The sequence below is a fragment of the Phyllostomus discolor genome, chromosome 9 (assembly GCF_004126475.2).
Source record: "Phyllostomus discolor isolate MPI-MPIP mPhyDis1 chromosome 9, mPhyDis1.pri.v3, whole genome shotgun sequence".
In the NCBI taxonomy this organism is placed as follows: Eukaryota; Metazoa; Chordata; class Mammalia; order Chiroptera; family Phyllostomidae; genus Phyllostomus; species Phyllostomus discolor.
The window spans coordinates 57,606,703-57,622,251 of NC_040911.2; the positions used below are offsets into that span (position 1 = coordinate 57,606,703).

At 47.9% G+C, this 15,549-nt stretch overlaps 2 protein-coding genes across 5 annotated transcripts in view; one reads left to right on the forward strand and one right to left on the reverse strand.

Annotated features, from left to right (window-relative positions):
- Positions 1 to 1,241: 1,241 nt before the first annotated feature.
- LOC114506484 (histone H1.10) lies at positions 1,242 to 2,747 on the forward strand. The gene has a single exon (XM_028524239.2). It carries the CDS (start codon positions 1,721 to 1,723, stop codon positions 2,324 to 2,326), a length of 606 nt encoding a protein of 201 aa, XP_028380040.1. The 5' UTR covers positions 1,242 to 1,720; the 3' UTR covers positions 2,327 to 2,747.
- Positions 2,748 to 10,303: 7,556 nt separating this feature from the next.
- The window catches only part of HMCES (5-hydroxymethylcytosine binding, ES cell specific), a 33,038-nt gene continuing 27,792 nt past the window's right edge, over positions 10,304 to 15,549 (reverse strand). For all 4 annotated transcript variants that reach the window (XM_028524896.2, XM_036009408.1, XM_036009409.1 and 1 more), the window contains 2 exons: positions 14,361 to 14,553; positions 10,304 to 12,455 (listed from right to left, as the gene is read on the reverse strand). In XM_028524896.2, coding sequence (XP_028380697.1) covers positions 12,219 to 12,455; positions 14,361 to 14,553 — 430 coding nt within the window. In that variant the 3' untranslated portion in view covers positions 10,304 to 12,218. The remainder of the gene's footprint in view (positions 12,456 to 14,360; positions 14,554 to 15,549) is intronic.

Consider the following 15,549-nt stretch of genomic DNA (forward strand, 5'->3'; position numbering starts at 1 on the left):
GACCCATGCTCCTGAATCACCACCACCCCTCAAAAAACCCATGCAGTTCCACCTTTCCCAGCCTCTCCTGGGTCACTAGCTCTCCAAGGGCAAATGGGTATGGAAGGGTGAGAGCTGACAGAGACGAATCTGATGGGGCAGAAGGCCCCAAAACACGCCCCTCCCTTTTAGGGACCTCACAGCCTCCAGCTCTTTGCACCCTGGAACCCTTACCTCCTATCCACCCCTCCCCCTCCATGCTTGGGTCTCAGAGGACTTTTTCCTTTTTTTCAAAGGGAGGAAGAGAAACATCAATGTTCGGTTGCTTCTCACGCACCCCCTACTGGGGGTCCTGGCCCTGCAACCCAGGCATGTGCCCTGCTAGGAATCGAACGAACGGCCCTTTGGTTCATAGGCACCTGCTCAATTCACTGAGCCACACCCTGAGAGCTCAGAGGACTGTTTCTTGTTTACACTTCTGCAGTGGTCCAAGGGCCTTAAATCACTTACTCCAAAGATGTCAGCTTTTCTCCCCAGTCTCTGCCCATGGTCTCAGCTTTCCCAAAGTGGAAGCTTCTTTGGCTTTAAGACTGAGGCACGCACCTCTTTGGCAACACAATACTGGGTGCAGCAAAGCTCACATCCACCAGGTCTTCAACTAGTATCCAAGGGCTCTCTATAGGACCTACTCTGAATTTCCCTCCCCAGAAAGGGGGTGGGGTGTGGCCGGGAACTAAAAGCAACTCCCCTGTGGCCTTACACACCCCCACTCAGCTCCACCCAGGATCCGACATTTGGCTTGAGGGGGCTACCCACAAAGTAGGGTACTTGGACCATCAGAAGTAGGGGTTGGGGATCAAGAAGAAAATGTTCCCAGGGAGGCACTGCACTTCACGACCGTGGTTTCGCGGCTGGAGGCGGGTGGAGGTTCCCTTGGAAGAAGTCCTAGCTCATGTCACTGTGCCCCAGCCGACCGCGTGAGGGCGTGCCCTGTGTTAGTTCGGACAAATTAAAGTTGGTCCTGCGGAAAGGCCAGGGTTCTCTGGACGCAGTCAGGCTTTAGGTGCCCGTAGCGCATTCTTGGCTGTGGGCTGCGAAGCTCGGAGCAGTGTAGCCTCCCCCAGGCCCTACCGTATTTCTCTGCAAAGCAGCGCCCCCCCCCCCCCCCCCCCACCTCGCGTTCTTCAGCCTAAGGTGCACCCCTCTGTTCCCCAATGCCGGTCCATTCCCAGGAACAGACCGCTTCTTCGCTGCCCCTAGGGTTTGGACTCTGCCCAAGGAGCACGACTGCGAGCAAAGTGAGGCCGGTGAGGTGAAGTCCGGAAAGCCAGTGGCCGGGGAAGCGGCTCCAAAAAGCACAAGTTGGAGCTGGCTCCGGACCAGGCTGTTGTTGTTCTCAACGTGGTCCGCCGCAGAGCCATAAAAGGGAAGCAAGGCGCCCTCTTTCTCTGTGCAGCGCAGCAAGAGAGCTCTGGTGGGAGTGGTGTTAACAGCGGCAGCTGCTCCCTTGGGCAGCTTCTCTGCTCCGGTCCGCCCCGGTCCGGTTTCTTCCTCACGCTTTGGCTCAGGCCCGGCCCCCTCCTCAGCCCTGCCGCCAGGCTCCAGGCCCGGCCGCGGCCGCTCCCGCCTGGAGCCGCCGCGCGCCCCCAGCCCCCCGGCGTCCCCTCGGCCTCTCGCTTTCCTCTTCCCGGCGCGGCCACCGGGTTTCTGCGTCCGGCCTGCCACCAATCCGCTGGCCACTATGTCTGTGGAGCTCGAAGAGGCCCTGCCGCTGACGACCACCGAGGGGACAGCCAAGAAGGCAGCTAGGGTTAGCAGCTCGGCGGCGCTGTCCCCCTCCAAGAAGAGGAAGAACAAGAAGAAAAACCAGCCGGGCAAGTATAGTCAGCTGGTGGTGGAGACCATTCGCAGGCTGGGCGAGCGCAATGGCTCCTCGCTGGCGAAGATCTACACTGAGGCCAAGAAGGTGGCGTGGTTCGACCAACAGAATGGGCGCACCTACCTGAAGTACTCCATCAAGGCACTGGTGCAGAACGACACGCTCCTGCAGGTGAAGGGCACCGGCGCCAACGGCTCCTTTAAGCTCAACCGCAAGAAGGTTGAAGGCGGCAGCGAGCGGCGCGGAGCCTCGACGGCCACCGCGGTCTTAACCACAGTCGTGCACAAGGGCAAGAAGGCGGTGGGTCCCCGGCGCTTGGACCAGAAGCCTGAGAAGAATTCGCACAAGAAGGGCGCGGCCTCTAAGAAGCACAAAGGCGGCAAGGCGAAGAAAGCTGCGGCAGCTGGGGGCAAAGTGAAGAAGGCCGCAAAGCCCAGCGTCCCTAAAGTACCAAAAGGCCGCAAGTGAGCGCACAAATCTGCTGATCGGGCGGGTGTTTGGTTTTTGTACCCCAAGTATATGTAGTTTTATACGGTTACCCTGGCCTGGGCCGCCGCGCCTCCTCTGAGTGCAGCAAGGGGGCCAGGGCCCCTTCTTTTGTCCCATCCCCCGCCCGCCGTGGTAGTATATTTTTGTTGTTGTTTTTGTGTTTGCTTCAGATTTTGAAATGGCCACGACGACGCCCCCATTGGCTCTTCGCCCTTGGCAACGGCTGTCGCTATGGTTACCCGCCCTTAGGCGCCAGCGGCCCAAGCCACTGTGCCTCCCTTTCCCGGCTCCCCACTCGCCAGCCTTTGCGTGCGCGACAAACAATCGCGCGGTACTGTGTGGGTTTTCCCTTAATTTCCTTGGCCTTTGTGGGGCACAATAAATTGTTCAAACCTTTGAACTGCTCTGATTTTCTTCTGAGCGGGCTAGGGATGGGCGCGCCTGGTGCACATTTTGGGTGGAATGGTGGGTCCCAGGAGTCCTCTCCTGGTTCTTCCCGGAAGGGTGCTCAGGACCGACATCCTGTGAACGCAGATGAAAAGATGCTGGAGATAGATAGCCTTGTTCAGTTCCCAACAATGGTCTCAGTCTTGGGGTAGGGGAAGTGGTCGTTTTCAAGGTTTACTGGTAAGGGCTCCTCAGCTCTTAAAAGGACACCTTTTGGGTTTTTATGGAAGTTAGTTATTCTGAATTCTGGGTTACTTAGTATTGATATGACAGGGAGATATGGAGGCCCTGGACTTGGGTTCACTACCCACAACTTGAGGTGTGGCCTGACTGATCCATTTGGCTAATCTGGACTGCAGACAGGACAGGAGGGTTTCTGGATGAATTGAGAATGATCCTCAGCCCTGAGACACTCTGGTGTCTAGCATTGTGCCTGGTGTCTGGAATTGTTCCTAGAGTTGGGCAGCAGGCTGAAGCTATTCTGATTTATTTCTGACAGGTCTATTCTGAAAAGTCAATCCTGTAAAATGGGTATTAAAAAACTCTAAAATTCAGGGCATTTTCTAGAACAGTGGGTAGTACATGTACCAAGTTGGGCAGGCCTGAGCTAGGGTTAGGTGAGAGGTTCAGGGGATCTTTTGGCCCTCTACATAGACTACAGAAAGAGGGGAAGGGCAATAGATTGGGGGAAGGGAGGGAGTATCACTGGAGAAGTTTGCACCCCTCACACTGGAGTGTTAGTTAACTACCCTTCCCTGGTACGTGAGGTGGGGTCACAGGGCAGACCTCAACCACCTACCATCCTGCAGACCCTTCAAGGGCAAGTGGCCACTCCACTCCCTCTTCAAGTCTCTTCATATTCCTCTGGAGGCTCCTGCCCACTGCTGCTTGCCTTAGGGGACTGCAGAGCCAGGTGCCAATGTCTCACCTGCCTTGTTCTGTGTTGGGCTGAGGACAAAACAGTGGGCAAAATAAGTACAGGCGCCTGCCCTGTCTGATCTTCCTGTCAAAGATGAATTGCTGAGCATGTCATTACTCTCTAGGCAATTCAGAGTGCAAGATGGGATCCTGACCTGAGTGTGGAGACATGACTGATGGCTGCAGGAAGCACTGTCATTAGGTCAAAGGAGGAGATGTGATGCTAGACTTGGCTGTGGATGTTTAGGTTCTGAGGAACTGTGGACATCCAGGAGAGTTGGAGACACAGAGTAGTGGGCCAGGGCTGACAGCCCCACCCACCCTGCCAGCTCATGTTCTATTGAGCTAGCCTAGGGCCTTGTCCCATCCATACTGGCTGCAGGGCCAGTAAGTAGGACAGCAGCTAGAGGCCTCAGCCTATCTAGAATTCTGGGGCACAGTGCTCCTAATAAATTAAATGTGATCCCTCAGATTCTACTCTCTTTCCCTAAACCAGAAATCCAGCCTAGATGCCTCGGGCTCACTGCAATTCGCCAACTTGGAATCAGTCTGGGGTCTGGAATTTGGCTTTCTGACCAACTCCCAGGTGGCCCTAAGGTTCAGAGAGGGTTGTCGAGTGTTCTGCAAGGGCATTGCATACACTTGCATTCTACACTTGCATTGCATACTGCTCCTTTCTGCCTAGCAATTCACACTGAGTTTCATCTCCTTCTTGGAGTGTTACTTGACCAAAGCCCCCAACCCTGCTGACTGTCTCCTTTGAGAACATCCCATGAGCACTAGGACACCCCAAATGTCCTTCAGGTCATCCTTACTCCTCACTGCCTTTCCATATTTCCCACCAAAATTCTCCCTTTGCTGCTCATACTTCCCTGCTCTCCCAGGGACCTCCCGCTTTGATGATGTGGTACTCTGTCCTGTCTCCACCTCTCTATTCCCCTGATCACCTGGGCCCCTGGCTTGTTTTCTACTCCACCCTAAGAGCTGCCTCCCCCAGGAGCACTGGAGCATCCACTGAACCAGCCCTCAGGGCAGGTCTCCCACTCTTCTGATAATAAAGAACACTTTAATTTTTCTCTGGAGACTCAACCTATCCTACTCCAGGCCACGTGGTTCTGGGAGTCGGATCCCTTCAGTCCTGGGGATGGTTGCATGACCCAAAGATGCAGTGAATAAAGGTTGTCAGTTCACCTTGCCACAATGACTGGGTCAGAAATGGGTTCTTGACCCCAGTGGGTTCACTGAAAGTCCTGGGACTTTTCCTGGAACTACTGAGACTATTCTTTTCTCCCGGGATCACAAAGGGTAGTACATGTGGCCAGAGTTAACAGTGGCTATCTTTATCAACATATAGGGAGAGCCCACCTGAAAAAGGATCCAAAACAGAGAATGTTGGAACTGAAAAATGGACAGAAGCCCGAGAATATGAATGGAACCTCTAGATCCAGCCGTGATGAGGCAAGTTTAGACCTGTGTCATGTCAGCTGTTAGATTGCTTTTTAAATAAGCTAGTTTGAAGTGAATTTCCATTACTTGCAATCGGTCTCTCATTCCTTTGACTCACTTTACCCTCCCATGCTCATATCCTGGACCTTTTCATCTCTTCAAATTGCTCTTCCCCTGAAACCACCCTTCAGTGTCCCAATCTATACTCACAGGCCCCTCCCTTCCTTGCAGCTTGCTCACTTCAGCAGAGCTGCACCTCTGTAGGTGGATCCTACATCTCTGATATGCACCCTAAGTTGAAAGATGGATGGCCACAATCAGCCCCACGTGAACATTCAGTGTGTGCCAGGCACTCTGAGGAAGGATGCACAGGCCTCATCTTAGCTTCATGATAGCCCCAGTGAGGAGTTCAAAAATTCATCTTATGCCCTGGCTGGCATAGCTCAGTGGATCGAACGCGGGCTGCAAACCAAAGTGTCGCAGGTTTGATTCCCAGCCAGGGTACATGCCTGGGTTGCAGGCCATGACCCCCAGCAACCGCACATTGATGTTTCTCTCTCTCTCTCTTTCTCCTTCCCTTCCCTCTCTAAAAATAAATAAATAAAATCTTAAAAAAAAATTCATCTTACTGGTATGGGTGCTGAGAGTGGGAGGCTCATTTTCTGCCTTGACACCACATTCACCTCCTGTAGGGAGCTGGGAAGCCCAGGACACACCATTTACCTACTGTGTCTCTTGGACTTGGTTTCACGGAGCCTCAATTCCAGATGAATATTGAAGGCACATTATACTGCAAGGCCCAGGAGGAGGGCTTCATGGGGGAGGTGACTCAAGTGCAGTGAGGAGGCAAAGGACAAGATATGTAGCAATGGCTCAGGCTGGTGGTGCACCTCTTAGCATCCACTGCATCAGAGAGGTAGGTCTAATGGGACCAGGTCCTGGAGGCTAAGGTCAGTATTTTGGGCCTATCTCCCCTATGGTCTTCTGGTCTTGGGAAAGACTGTTCTCCCCAAGCTTCAGTTTCTTCGTCTGTAAGTAGAGCCAAGAAAGATTTCTTTTACTCATCTGCTAACCAGAGAGAGTCTGAACACACTGCCTCTGGCCAAAGTTTTCCTGCCCCCGACCCTTGCGTACCCCTAGGGGTAGTGCTCTGTCCTTTGGTTACCCCACCTGCCACTGAACCTCCTAAGGTCTAGTTTCTGGGTCCCTAGATCCAACTTTATGACTGGAGGGCAGCTCTGCCGGTACTGGAAAAGCCCCTTTCCAGGCTGTGCCACTTCAGCAATTCATCCAATTAACTGTTGTAGACCAACCTAGGTGAAACTCATCTACCATGACAGGGCTTAGTGCTGAGCACAAGACCTGTTGGAAGGTCTGAGCAGTGAGCACAAGGGTACTGAAATCTCAGTGTCCCAGGTATCAGACCTTAACAGGTGTCAGACCTAGGCAGCTCCACTAGTCATGAAGCAGCAAATGCTATTGGGGCCACATACACTTGAAAAATGAAGGCAGTGACACTTGCAGACTTATCAGACTTGCTGCCTGTCCTGGAGGAGCTTAGCCACATGCAGCAGGAGGACAATAAATCATCAACTTCTGGGTAGGGACACTCCAGGCTGGAGTAGCACTAGCACAGGTCCCCAGGATTGGAAAAAGCTCCTGAGTTTGGGGAATGGTAAAAGCAGTGAGTTAACTGATAGATCATGAGTCAGGAATAGTTAGCGGAGCTTCAGGTTCCCATATCAGTTGGAGTTCAATGGAGAAGCAGAACCAGAAGGGATATAGGCACACACCTATGCAGTATTTGATTGCTACAGGGAACTGCCCTGCACAGTTGTGAGACTGAATAAACAATTTCTGTAAGGCCAAATCTCTGTAACTGATGCTGCAGCTTGAGGTGCTCAGTCAGGAGGTGAAGATCATGAGCAGGCTGAAACTCACTAGCAAAAACTGGAATCTTAGGATGGACTGTTATTACTGTCTCTGAATACCTTGGTGATGAGGGTATTCTGCAGAAGCCGAGGCCCTTCATCACAGAGCTAAACATGCACACAATTGGTTGAGGAGTTAAAAAAAAAAAATGAAGGCCTAGATGCTGCTTCACACCAGGAAGGTACATCAGCAGATCAGCAATCAAAATAGTTGCTTCCTTCCAAATCTGGCAAGTATCTGCCTTGTAGCCCACACTAACAAGAAACAAAGTGTGGGAGTTCTGGAAAACGTAGTTAGCTTAGATGAGTTGACAAGGCCATAACAGTTCCCCATTATAAAATGGGTGTGTGTGTGACGAGGGTGAGAAGAGACTAGACCTGGGTTTCATACTCAGAGGTGCAAAGGTACCAGGCCAGACAGCACAGTCTAGCCATCTGGAAGACACAGACTCCACCTGAATTGGGACAGTAATCATCCAGTCTTGCTGACTGTTGCCAGGCAGTATGTGGCTTAGTATGGCAAGAGCTTCTCATTTTTTCAGACTGTGTCAGAAGCACCTCATGAAATGTTTAAAGTCCCATCTCCAGAGGCAAGGGCAAAGGCCTGGGCCATTTAGAAAGGCATGAATAGTATGCTTATCATGGCAGTGGTCCCACATGAGGCTCAGTCATCTCAAGTACCTCTCAGAATTTTTTATATGGAAATTATAAACATTTTATGTGTGTGAAACCTCCCACTTTTAAAATGTGGGCTTAAAAAACAAAATATTCTCTTTCATACCTATTAGGTTGGCTACTATAAAAGGGAAACCAGAACAAAACAAATGGTGAGGATGTGGAGAAATTGGAAACCTTGCCCACTGCTGGTAGCAATGTAAGATTGTACAGATGTGGAAAACATTATGGTGGTTTCTCAAAAAATTAAACATAGAATTACCATATGATCAAGCAATTCCATTTCTAGATATACACCCAAAAGAATTGAAAGGAGGGTCTCAAAGAGTTACCTGTTCACCTATGTTCACGGCAGCATTATTCACAATAGCCAAAAGGTAGAAGTACCCCAAGTGTCCAATGAGGGATGAATGGATAAACAACATGTGGTCTAGCCTTACAATGGAATATTATTCAGCCCTAAAAAGGATGGAAATTCTTCCCTGGCCAGGTGGCTCTGTTGATTGGAATGTCGTCCCATACACCAAAAGATTGTGGGTCCAATTCCCAGTCAGGGCATACATCTAGTTTGCAGGTTTGATCCCTGGTCAGGGTGCATACAGGAGGCAAATAATCAATGTTTCTCTCTTACAGTGATGTTTCTCTCTCTAAAAAAATCAATGAAAACATATCCTGGAGTGAGGATTAAAAAAAAAAAGGAAGGAAATCTGACATAAGCTATAATATGGATGAATCCTAAGAACAATATGCTAACTGAAATAAACCAGACACAAAAAGACAAATAATGTATGATTCACTTATATGAAATATCTAATCAAATTCATAGAGATATAAAGTCAAATGGTGGTTTCCAGGGCTGGAGATAGGGAGAAATAGAGAGTTAGTGTTTAACAGGTAAAGTTTCAGTTTTGCAAGATGAAAAAGTTCTGGAGATTGGTTGCACAACAATGTGAACACACTTAACATTATTGAACTGTACATTTTAAAAAGGGTTAAGGTGGTAAAGTTTATGTTATGTGTATTTTTCAACAATTAAGAATAAGTACTCTGTGGACCAAACAAAATCATGTGTGAGCCCAATGTGGCCTGCAGTCTCCCCTTTGAGATCACTCAACTTGATCTTCTGTGAAGGCCTTTCTGGTTGCTTCACAAGAAGCCCTGGATGATGGTGTTCTGAAGGAGACTGAGACAAAGAATGACATAAAGTAAAAGCCGAAGACCCAGCCTTCTGGTCCTGAGGTTCTGCACCAACGTTAACAACCTCTCCAATACCCTTGTGCAATGCACTCTGCACATACATACTTCCAGAGGCCCCTTTTCTCACCTACCTTATCTTGCCTCTCACCCAGCTCCTGTCTGTCTTGTGACTATCTCCTTATCAGGGCTGCCATTTAGAACTTTTTGTGTTGTTTAGCTTGATTGTCCAACTCCTTTCACTGATACCCCAGCTCCTCCAAAGAGTCCTAGCTTCTGTCTCCCACTGGGAGTTTTGCCCATAGAGCCTGCAGCATGCCTCTCCTCTCTGGAGTCCTGGGAAATAAGGGGGGTCCTTGATCCATCTCCACATGAGGAACACTAGCCCAAAGGTAGATTTTGGGTCTTCAACACCAGCACCTGTTCTTTTGGGTTCCTGGGAGTTCAATTGTGAGCGCCAACTCTCCTGATTTAGAGATGGGGAAACAAAGGACTTGCTCAGTTTTACATGTACTAGGAACCCTCCTATACAGCCTAAGCCAAAGCTCCTTTCCCCAAGGAAGGAGGTTCCACTTTTCTTATCATTTGATCCTTCCTCAGAGTGAGAGGATGGAGGGTGCACAGGCCCAGGGTAGGAGTCTGAAGCCACCCATTACTTTCTTGGGTGCCCACTGCCAACCTGCCCTGTGGGCTTTCCCATCAACAAGCAGAATCTTGTCCAAACTAAGCTTAAACACTCCTCCCAAATCATGAACCCCTTGTATTTCTCCTTAACATATCTAGGCCAAACTGGCCTTGGTCGAACCCCTCCCTTGCCTGGGTCTGTCCTGTACAAAACAGGGTCGGGCTTTTAGGCACATAAGCTTTGCACCAGATGTATCCAGATGTACTGCAGACAGGAGTGGAGGGCAGATACTTGTCTATTAAAACCTGAAATACTGGGGTGCTTCTGCCTCCTCTGAAACTACAAAGCAGGAAAGAATCCCCTAAATTAGGCCTAGAATCAAGCCTGGTAACCTCACCCATAGAATCAGAGGGTGAAGACAGACTGCCATCTGGGAGCTCTGTCCAGGGGCCAGACAGTCCCAATTGCCCCAGAAAACCTCAGGCCCAGTCTGACTTGGCTATATCCAGACAGGGAGGTAAAGGCTGTCCTGTTTGTTCCTGAGACTTGTTCTTAAAAAACAAAGAACAGGATTAGATGCTCCATTGGTCTGGTAAGCAAGATTAAGTATTAGCAAAAGGTGGGAAAATGGGGATTTGCATGCTCATGAAATAAGTGAAAATTTGGAGAACAATTGGCAATACCTAGTAAAGCTGATGACCCAGATAGAAAATTGCAGAATGAAATGTCCAAAATACCATTTATGTAAACTTGAAATCACAAAATATGTTCTCAGATATAAGAATATGCTTTTAACATCACACTTATGTAAAAGTATAAAAAGTTAAATGAAAAGAACACACTGCTGAGGACATTCTGTTCCTTCTAATTAAAATGAAAAGACCCTGCCAAACTGACATACAACCCTGACAGTGGGAAGATAGTAATGAAAAATAAAGGGAATCTCATTTCTGTTGTTTATTAAACCTGAAGCAAATATAACAAAAGTCCTAACAGTCAACCTGCTGCTTACCAGCGTAAGTTATATGTATTTTTAAAGTCTCTCAGTAAAACCTCCAAATCAGCAAATCAGTTCAAACAAAACTGAAGGCCACAGAGCAAAGCACCCCTGACCTTCAGTGAAAGGTTCTTGAGTACAAACCACCACCAGGGTGATCTCACCTCCTTACCTAGAATGGTGATCTAAAGATAAATTTAGAGACAAGGCATGGTAGGTAGAAGTCACTGCAAGTGTTCGAAGCAGAGAGATCCCTCCCCTCACCTGGAACTGAGGTGCCGGAACTGCCTTCTGATTGGTGAAGACATTGACCCCTGATTTGCATGGGACTTCAGCCAGAGACCCTCCAGAGATCCAGTGGTGGTGGTACAGTCTGCCCTTCCACTTGGCTCAGAGCCTGCTTCCACACAGCGGCACAGGACAGCATTCTGCAGGGCCTGAATGTTCCAAACAGTTAAAAGCGAATCACCCAGGAAGGCTCTCTCCTGGCAAAACACAGCCCAATTGGGGGCACATATACTTGCACTCACATGTGTACTTAATTGCCAGGTGTGGCATCTAGTGGCTCCTGTGGCTCCATGCCTAGCACAGGGCAGGACATGTAGTAGCTGCTCACATTCATTTAATAAATATTTGCACATCTACAGTTAACATTAGGAAAACAAAACTGTGAAAAAGCGGTCTCTGCTTTCATGGAATTAATGATCTGGGTGACAGAGGGACAATAGATAACTACCCCAAATAACTAACTAACTAACTATAAAGTGATTCAGTGCCAAGGAGTAGCTTACAGAACAAATCATAGGGTCTCTGACCAGGCTGGGACAGACAGATGGCCAGCTCCCACTTGTGCCACAAGACCAAGTCATCCTCTGTGCCCTGCTCTACCCAGAGGCTGGGGATCTGCATAGGGCTTGAAGGGCTGGGACTTTGGGATTTCTCCTCACCCAGACTCTAGTTCCCATTGTAAGGACAGGGTCTTGGCCTCTGTACCCCGTTCTACCCCCAGCCCCCTGTATTTGGCAGGCATGCATTCAGGTAGGTTTTAAGCTATAGGATTCAGACAACTTCCAAGACTGAGAGAAAAGGGACTCAACAAAGAACCCTCCACCTAGTCTTTTTTATTTTTCCCAAAAAAGCAGTTTTGTCCACAGAAAGCCCAAAATAGTAAGATCCAAAACTACCCCCACCGATAGCATTTTCTGAAATACAGTTTATCAAATATAATTTAATCAGAAAAAAATACATATTAAGAATTTAATTCCAAAAGACAGAAAGAGTCCAAAGGCTGAGTAGAAAATGGCCTTTTACTGGCAGCACCAGGTAAGGTTGGTGCTAAGAACTGCCTGCCAGCAGGGTCAGGCTTTGAGGGAAGGCTCCAACCAGTCCTACCAAGAAAAGACTGCAGGCACAATGAACCCCTATGAATTGATTGAGGTGGACCCTTCCATTCCCAGGCTGCCCCATTGTGGGTTCCTGGTCACAGCCAGGATAGCCACTCCCCCATAAACCCACAGCTATTAACTAACACCATGCTACCTCCTCCCAAAGCAAATTCATACACACAATGCAAGAATCTGTCATCAGCAATAGTATTCAGTGCAGCAAACCATGACCTTGATCTCTCAAAGCCCTGCATTATTGGTTGTGAGGCCTCTTGGCCATTGGCTCCTCCTCTTTCTCCTTCTTCAGCCATTGCTCCAGGAGTCTAGCACTGCCTCTCTTGGTGGGGAATGGGCTCTTCTGCAGGAACTGGCTGGACCATTGGGGCACATCTGACTCTGCTTTTTGGGATGTTTTGGGGTTTTCCTTTTTGGGTGCCTTTGTGGCCAGCCACTGCAACATCTTCTGGCTGCTGCAACTTGCCTTCAGCTCCTAGGAAAAAGACAAAAAAGCTCAACCCATTCAGCTTAAGCTTTTGGGAAAAGGACAACTCCAAGGGGCACAAGGTACTGATGCCTCTTTCCCTACTAGAAAATGTTACTGAAGACCAGAGAGGGCTCATTAGTCAGGAGAGGCAAGAAACGAGCAACTGAGTGTGCTCCAAGGGGTACAAAGGGTAGGGGGTAGCTCTTAGAGAAAGCTTCACAGAGGTATGTGGGGCCATTCAGAGAAGAGCACTGACAGGCATTCAAACATACAGAGAATGAAGCATTCTCAGGGAAAAGAATATAATTTAGTAACCAGGCAGAGAGTTAGGATGTGAAGCAGGGGAGATAGGCTTCAAACAGCCTCCATAATTAGGGATTCAGCCTAAGGTTGAATAGGCTGTTTCCCTGCCATGCAGCCAGCCCCTCTGTATAGCCTCTTCTTGCCTGGCACTTCTCTTCTACTTCTCTTACCTGCAACCCTACCGTAAACTGAGGTTTCTGAATCCACATAATGCCACCTCTCCAGAATGTAAATTGAGGTAAAGACCATGCCTGCAATGGGGCAGTGTCTAGTGTACAATGAATGATTTTTAGAGACATCTAATAAAAAAAAAGTATCAGGGTTGCAGGAGTTTGCAGAGAAATTAGAGCAAAAAAAAAAAAGATGACACTGACTGTGGGTGTGAAAACTTAAAAAACTTAAAGAAAAATAGGGGTAGGGGTAGCTGTTCTTGTAATCATTGTCCTTAACACTGTGCAGGCATTCTAAGATGCCTGTTCTTGGCATACTCAGAGCTATGTCCTACTTCAGATCCCTCTATGACACCTAAAAACAGTGTGACTCCTAAACGTTTATCCCCGAATGTCAGTAGGGGCCAGTGTTTTGCTCTGGAGCTCCCCTCCCCAGTACAGATGCAAATGCTTGTTTAACTTCCCTTCAAAATACATCTTCAGGATCCTTACCAATTCTAAGAAGTTAAAGTTTTTGGCAGAAATGTTCTCAAATTGTCCTGAAGCAGAACAAGGATTGGAACTTCTCTATCTGGTGGTTGGGAAAGCAGAGCTACAGAGAAGAGACATCAAAAATAACACAGTTGGCCCTGGCTGGTGTGGTTCAGTGGATTGAGTGCCAGCCTGCAAACCAAAGGATTGCTGGTTCAACTCCCAGTCAGGGCACATGCTTGGGTTGTAGGCCAGGTCCCCAGTAGGGGGTGCACAAGAAGCAACCACACACTGATATTTCTTTCCCTCTCTTTCTCCCTTCCTTCCCCTCTCTAAAAATAAATAAATCTTTTTTAAAAATAACAGTTGGTTATAGGCAGAGATGCAATTATGGTCAAGGGCCCCTTTGGTTTTCTCACAGTCACCCTCTACATTAGGAGTCCCCAAACTTGATTTATTACCAGACTCGCCAAGAGATTCTCAATGATAGAAAAGTCCAGGCTCACTCCTGAATACTGATCAACTTAGTATGTCTAGATAGAGCCTGGCATTTACATTTCAAAAAGAGGTCTCCTGAGGACTCTGAGTTACAGCCAGCTTTATTTTCTTTAATCCTCATCCAAGGATATTTTTTATCGATTTTAGAGAGAGGGGAAGAGGGAGAGAGAGAGAAACATCGATCGGCTGTCTCCCATAAGAATCCGCAACCTAGGTATGTGCCCAGACTGGGAATTGAACCCACGACCTTTTGGTGTACTGGACAATGCTCCAACCAACTGAGCCACAATGACCAGGGCATAACAGCCAGCTTTGAATCACTGCTCTGCTCACCTTTGCCATAACAAAGGAGTATGAGTTTTGAGTGGTTTAAATGAAAGCTATGACTGTAAAAGGCCATATCCTAAAAGAAAATGCTAAACTGATAGAAGAAAACTCAAAAAGGACTGTCAAAGTTACATGCCCCTACCTTTTTGACCAGTAAGTCCACAGGAATCAGACACTCAGGAGTGTTGTTTCGGGAATTGTTCACCACATGAGAGACGGGATGGAAGATGATGTTCTCTGTGGGGTGGATTAACTTCAGAGCTTCTTGAGTTGAGATTTTACCAAAGTCAAGCCATTTAGAGACTGCTTCCTCTCCATCTAATATGGCAGGCATCCTAGTCAGTAAGGTCAAGATATTGGTTAGAAGAGGCAGAGTGAGGGTAGGGAGAGAAAGGAGGGAGACTTGAATCAGCTGATAGCACAAATCACCACAAGGAGAAGCTTGCCCTCTCTCTGTGCCTCACATACTGATTGCTGCCATATGCTCTCTGACTTAACAGGGCACAAAATTCAACACTAGGAGAGCCAATTTATAAAGTTTTATGGCAAAGGCAGTGAATAGTAATTATGAGTGGATCCAGTACACTCCAGTGCACACATTAGCAAACTGGTTACTTTTCTATGATGCACCAGCCTAGAATTAAAGGAGAAATAGATTCTGGAAAACTTGTCTATCAACAATAATCTCCAGCCTTATATCCTATGACAGATTTACAGTAAGCAAGATTTATTCACACAATTCTGAACAAAAGGAACCTATGCCTCTGAAAGCAAAGAGGCTGTAAGATGACTCCTGGTACCCAGGAAGATGTTAAAAAAGATCCTTTGTTTGGCTTCCAGTTTTATGTCCTAGATCACAGGTGGCAAACACAAGGCCCATGGCCCAAATCTGGCCCTCCGCCTTGTTTTATACAACTCAGCACCTTGTTTCTACCTGGTGGCAGCGCTGAGCTCTTGCTTAACTATTCAGGAGTAGTTACATTTATACAGTCCGAAAATTATATTTGGCTCTTTGAAGACAACTGCAAGGCTGATGTGGCCCCCAGTGAAAATGAGTTTGATATCCCTGTTCTAGGCCAACACAGAGCATTGTACACACTTCATTGGTGAGTGCTTGATTTTAGGAGACAAATGCATAAACATCTATTTTAATCATTATTCTCATTTCAAAAATATTGAACATACTTAAAAAATATTTTACAGGAAGTAGGTAAACATGTTCACCTCCTTTCACAACACGACAAAATTAGAACTAAATTTAGAACAACCACCCTCGAGAACCACCTGAACACTATAACTCCCATAACTAAAAATATAAAGAACTCCCATAA

Excerpts from the sequence above, each read along its gene's own strand:
- LOC114506484 (XM_028524239.2), top strand. The coding sequence starts at position 1,721 with ATGTCTGTGGAGCTCGAAGAGGCCCTGCCGCTGACGACCACCGAGGGG.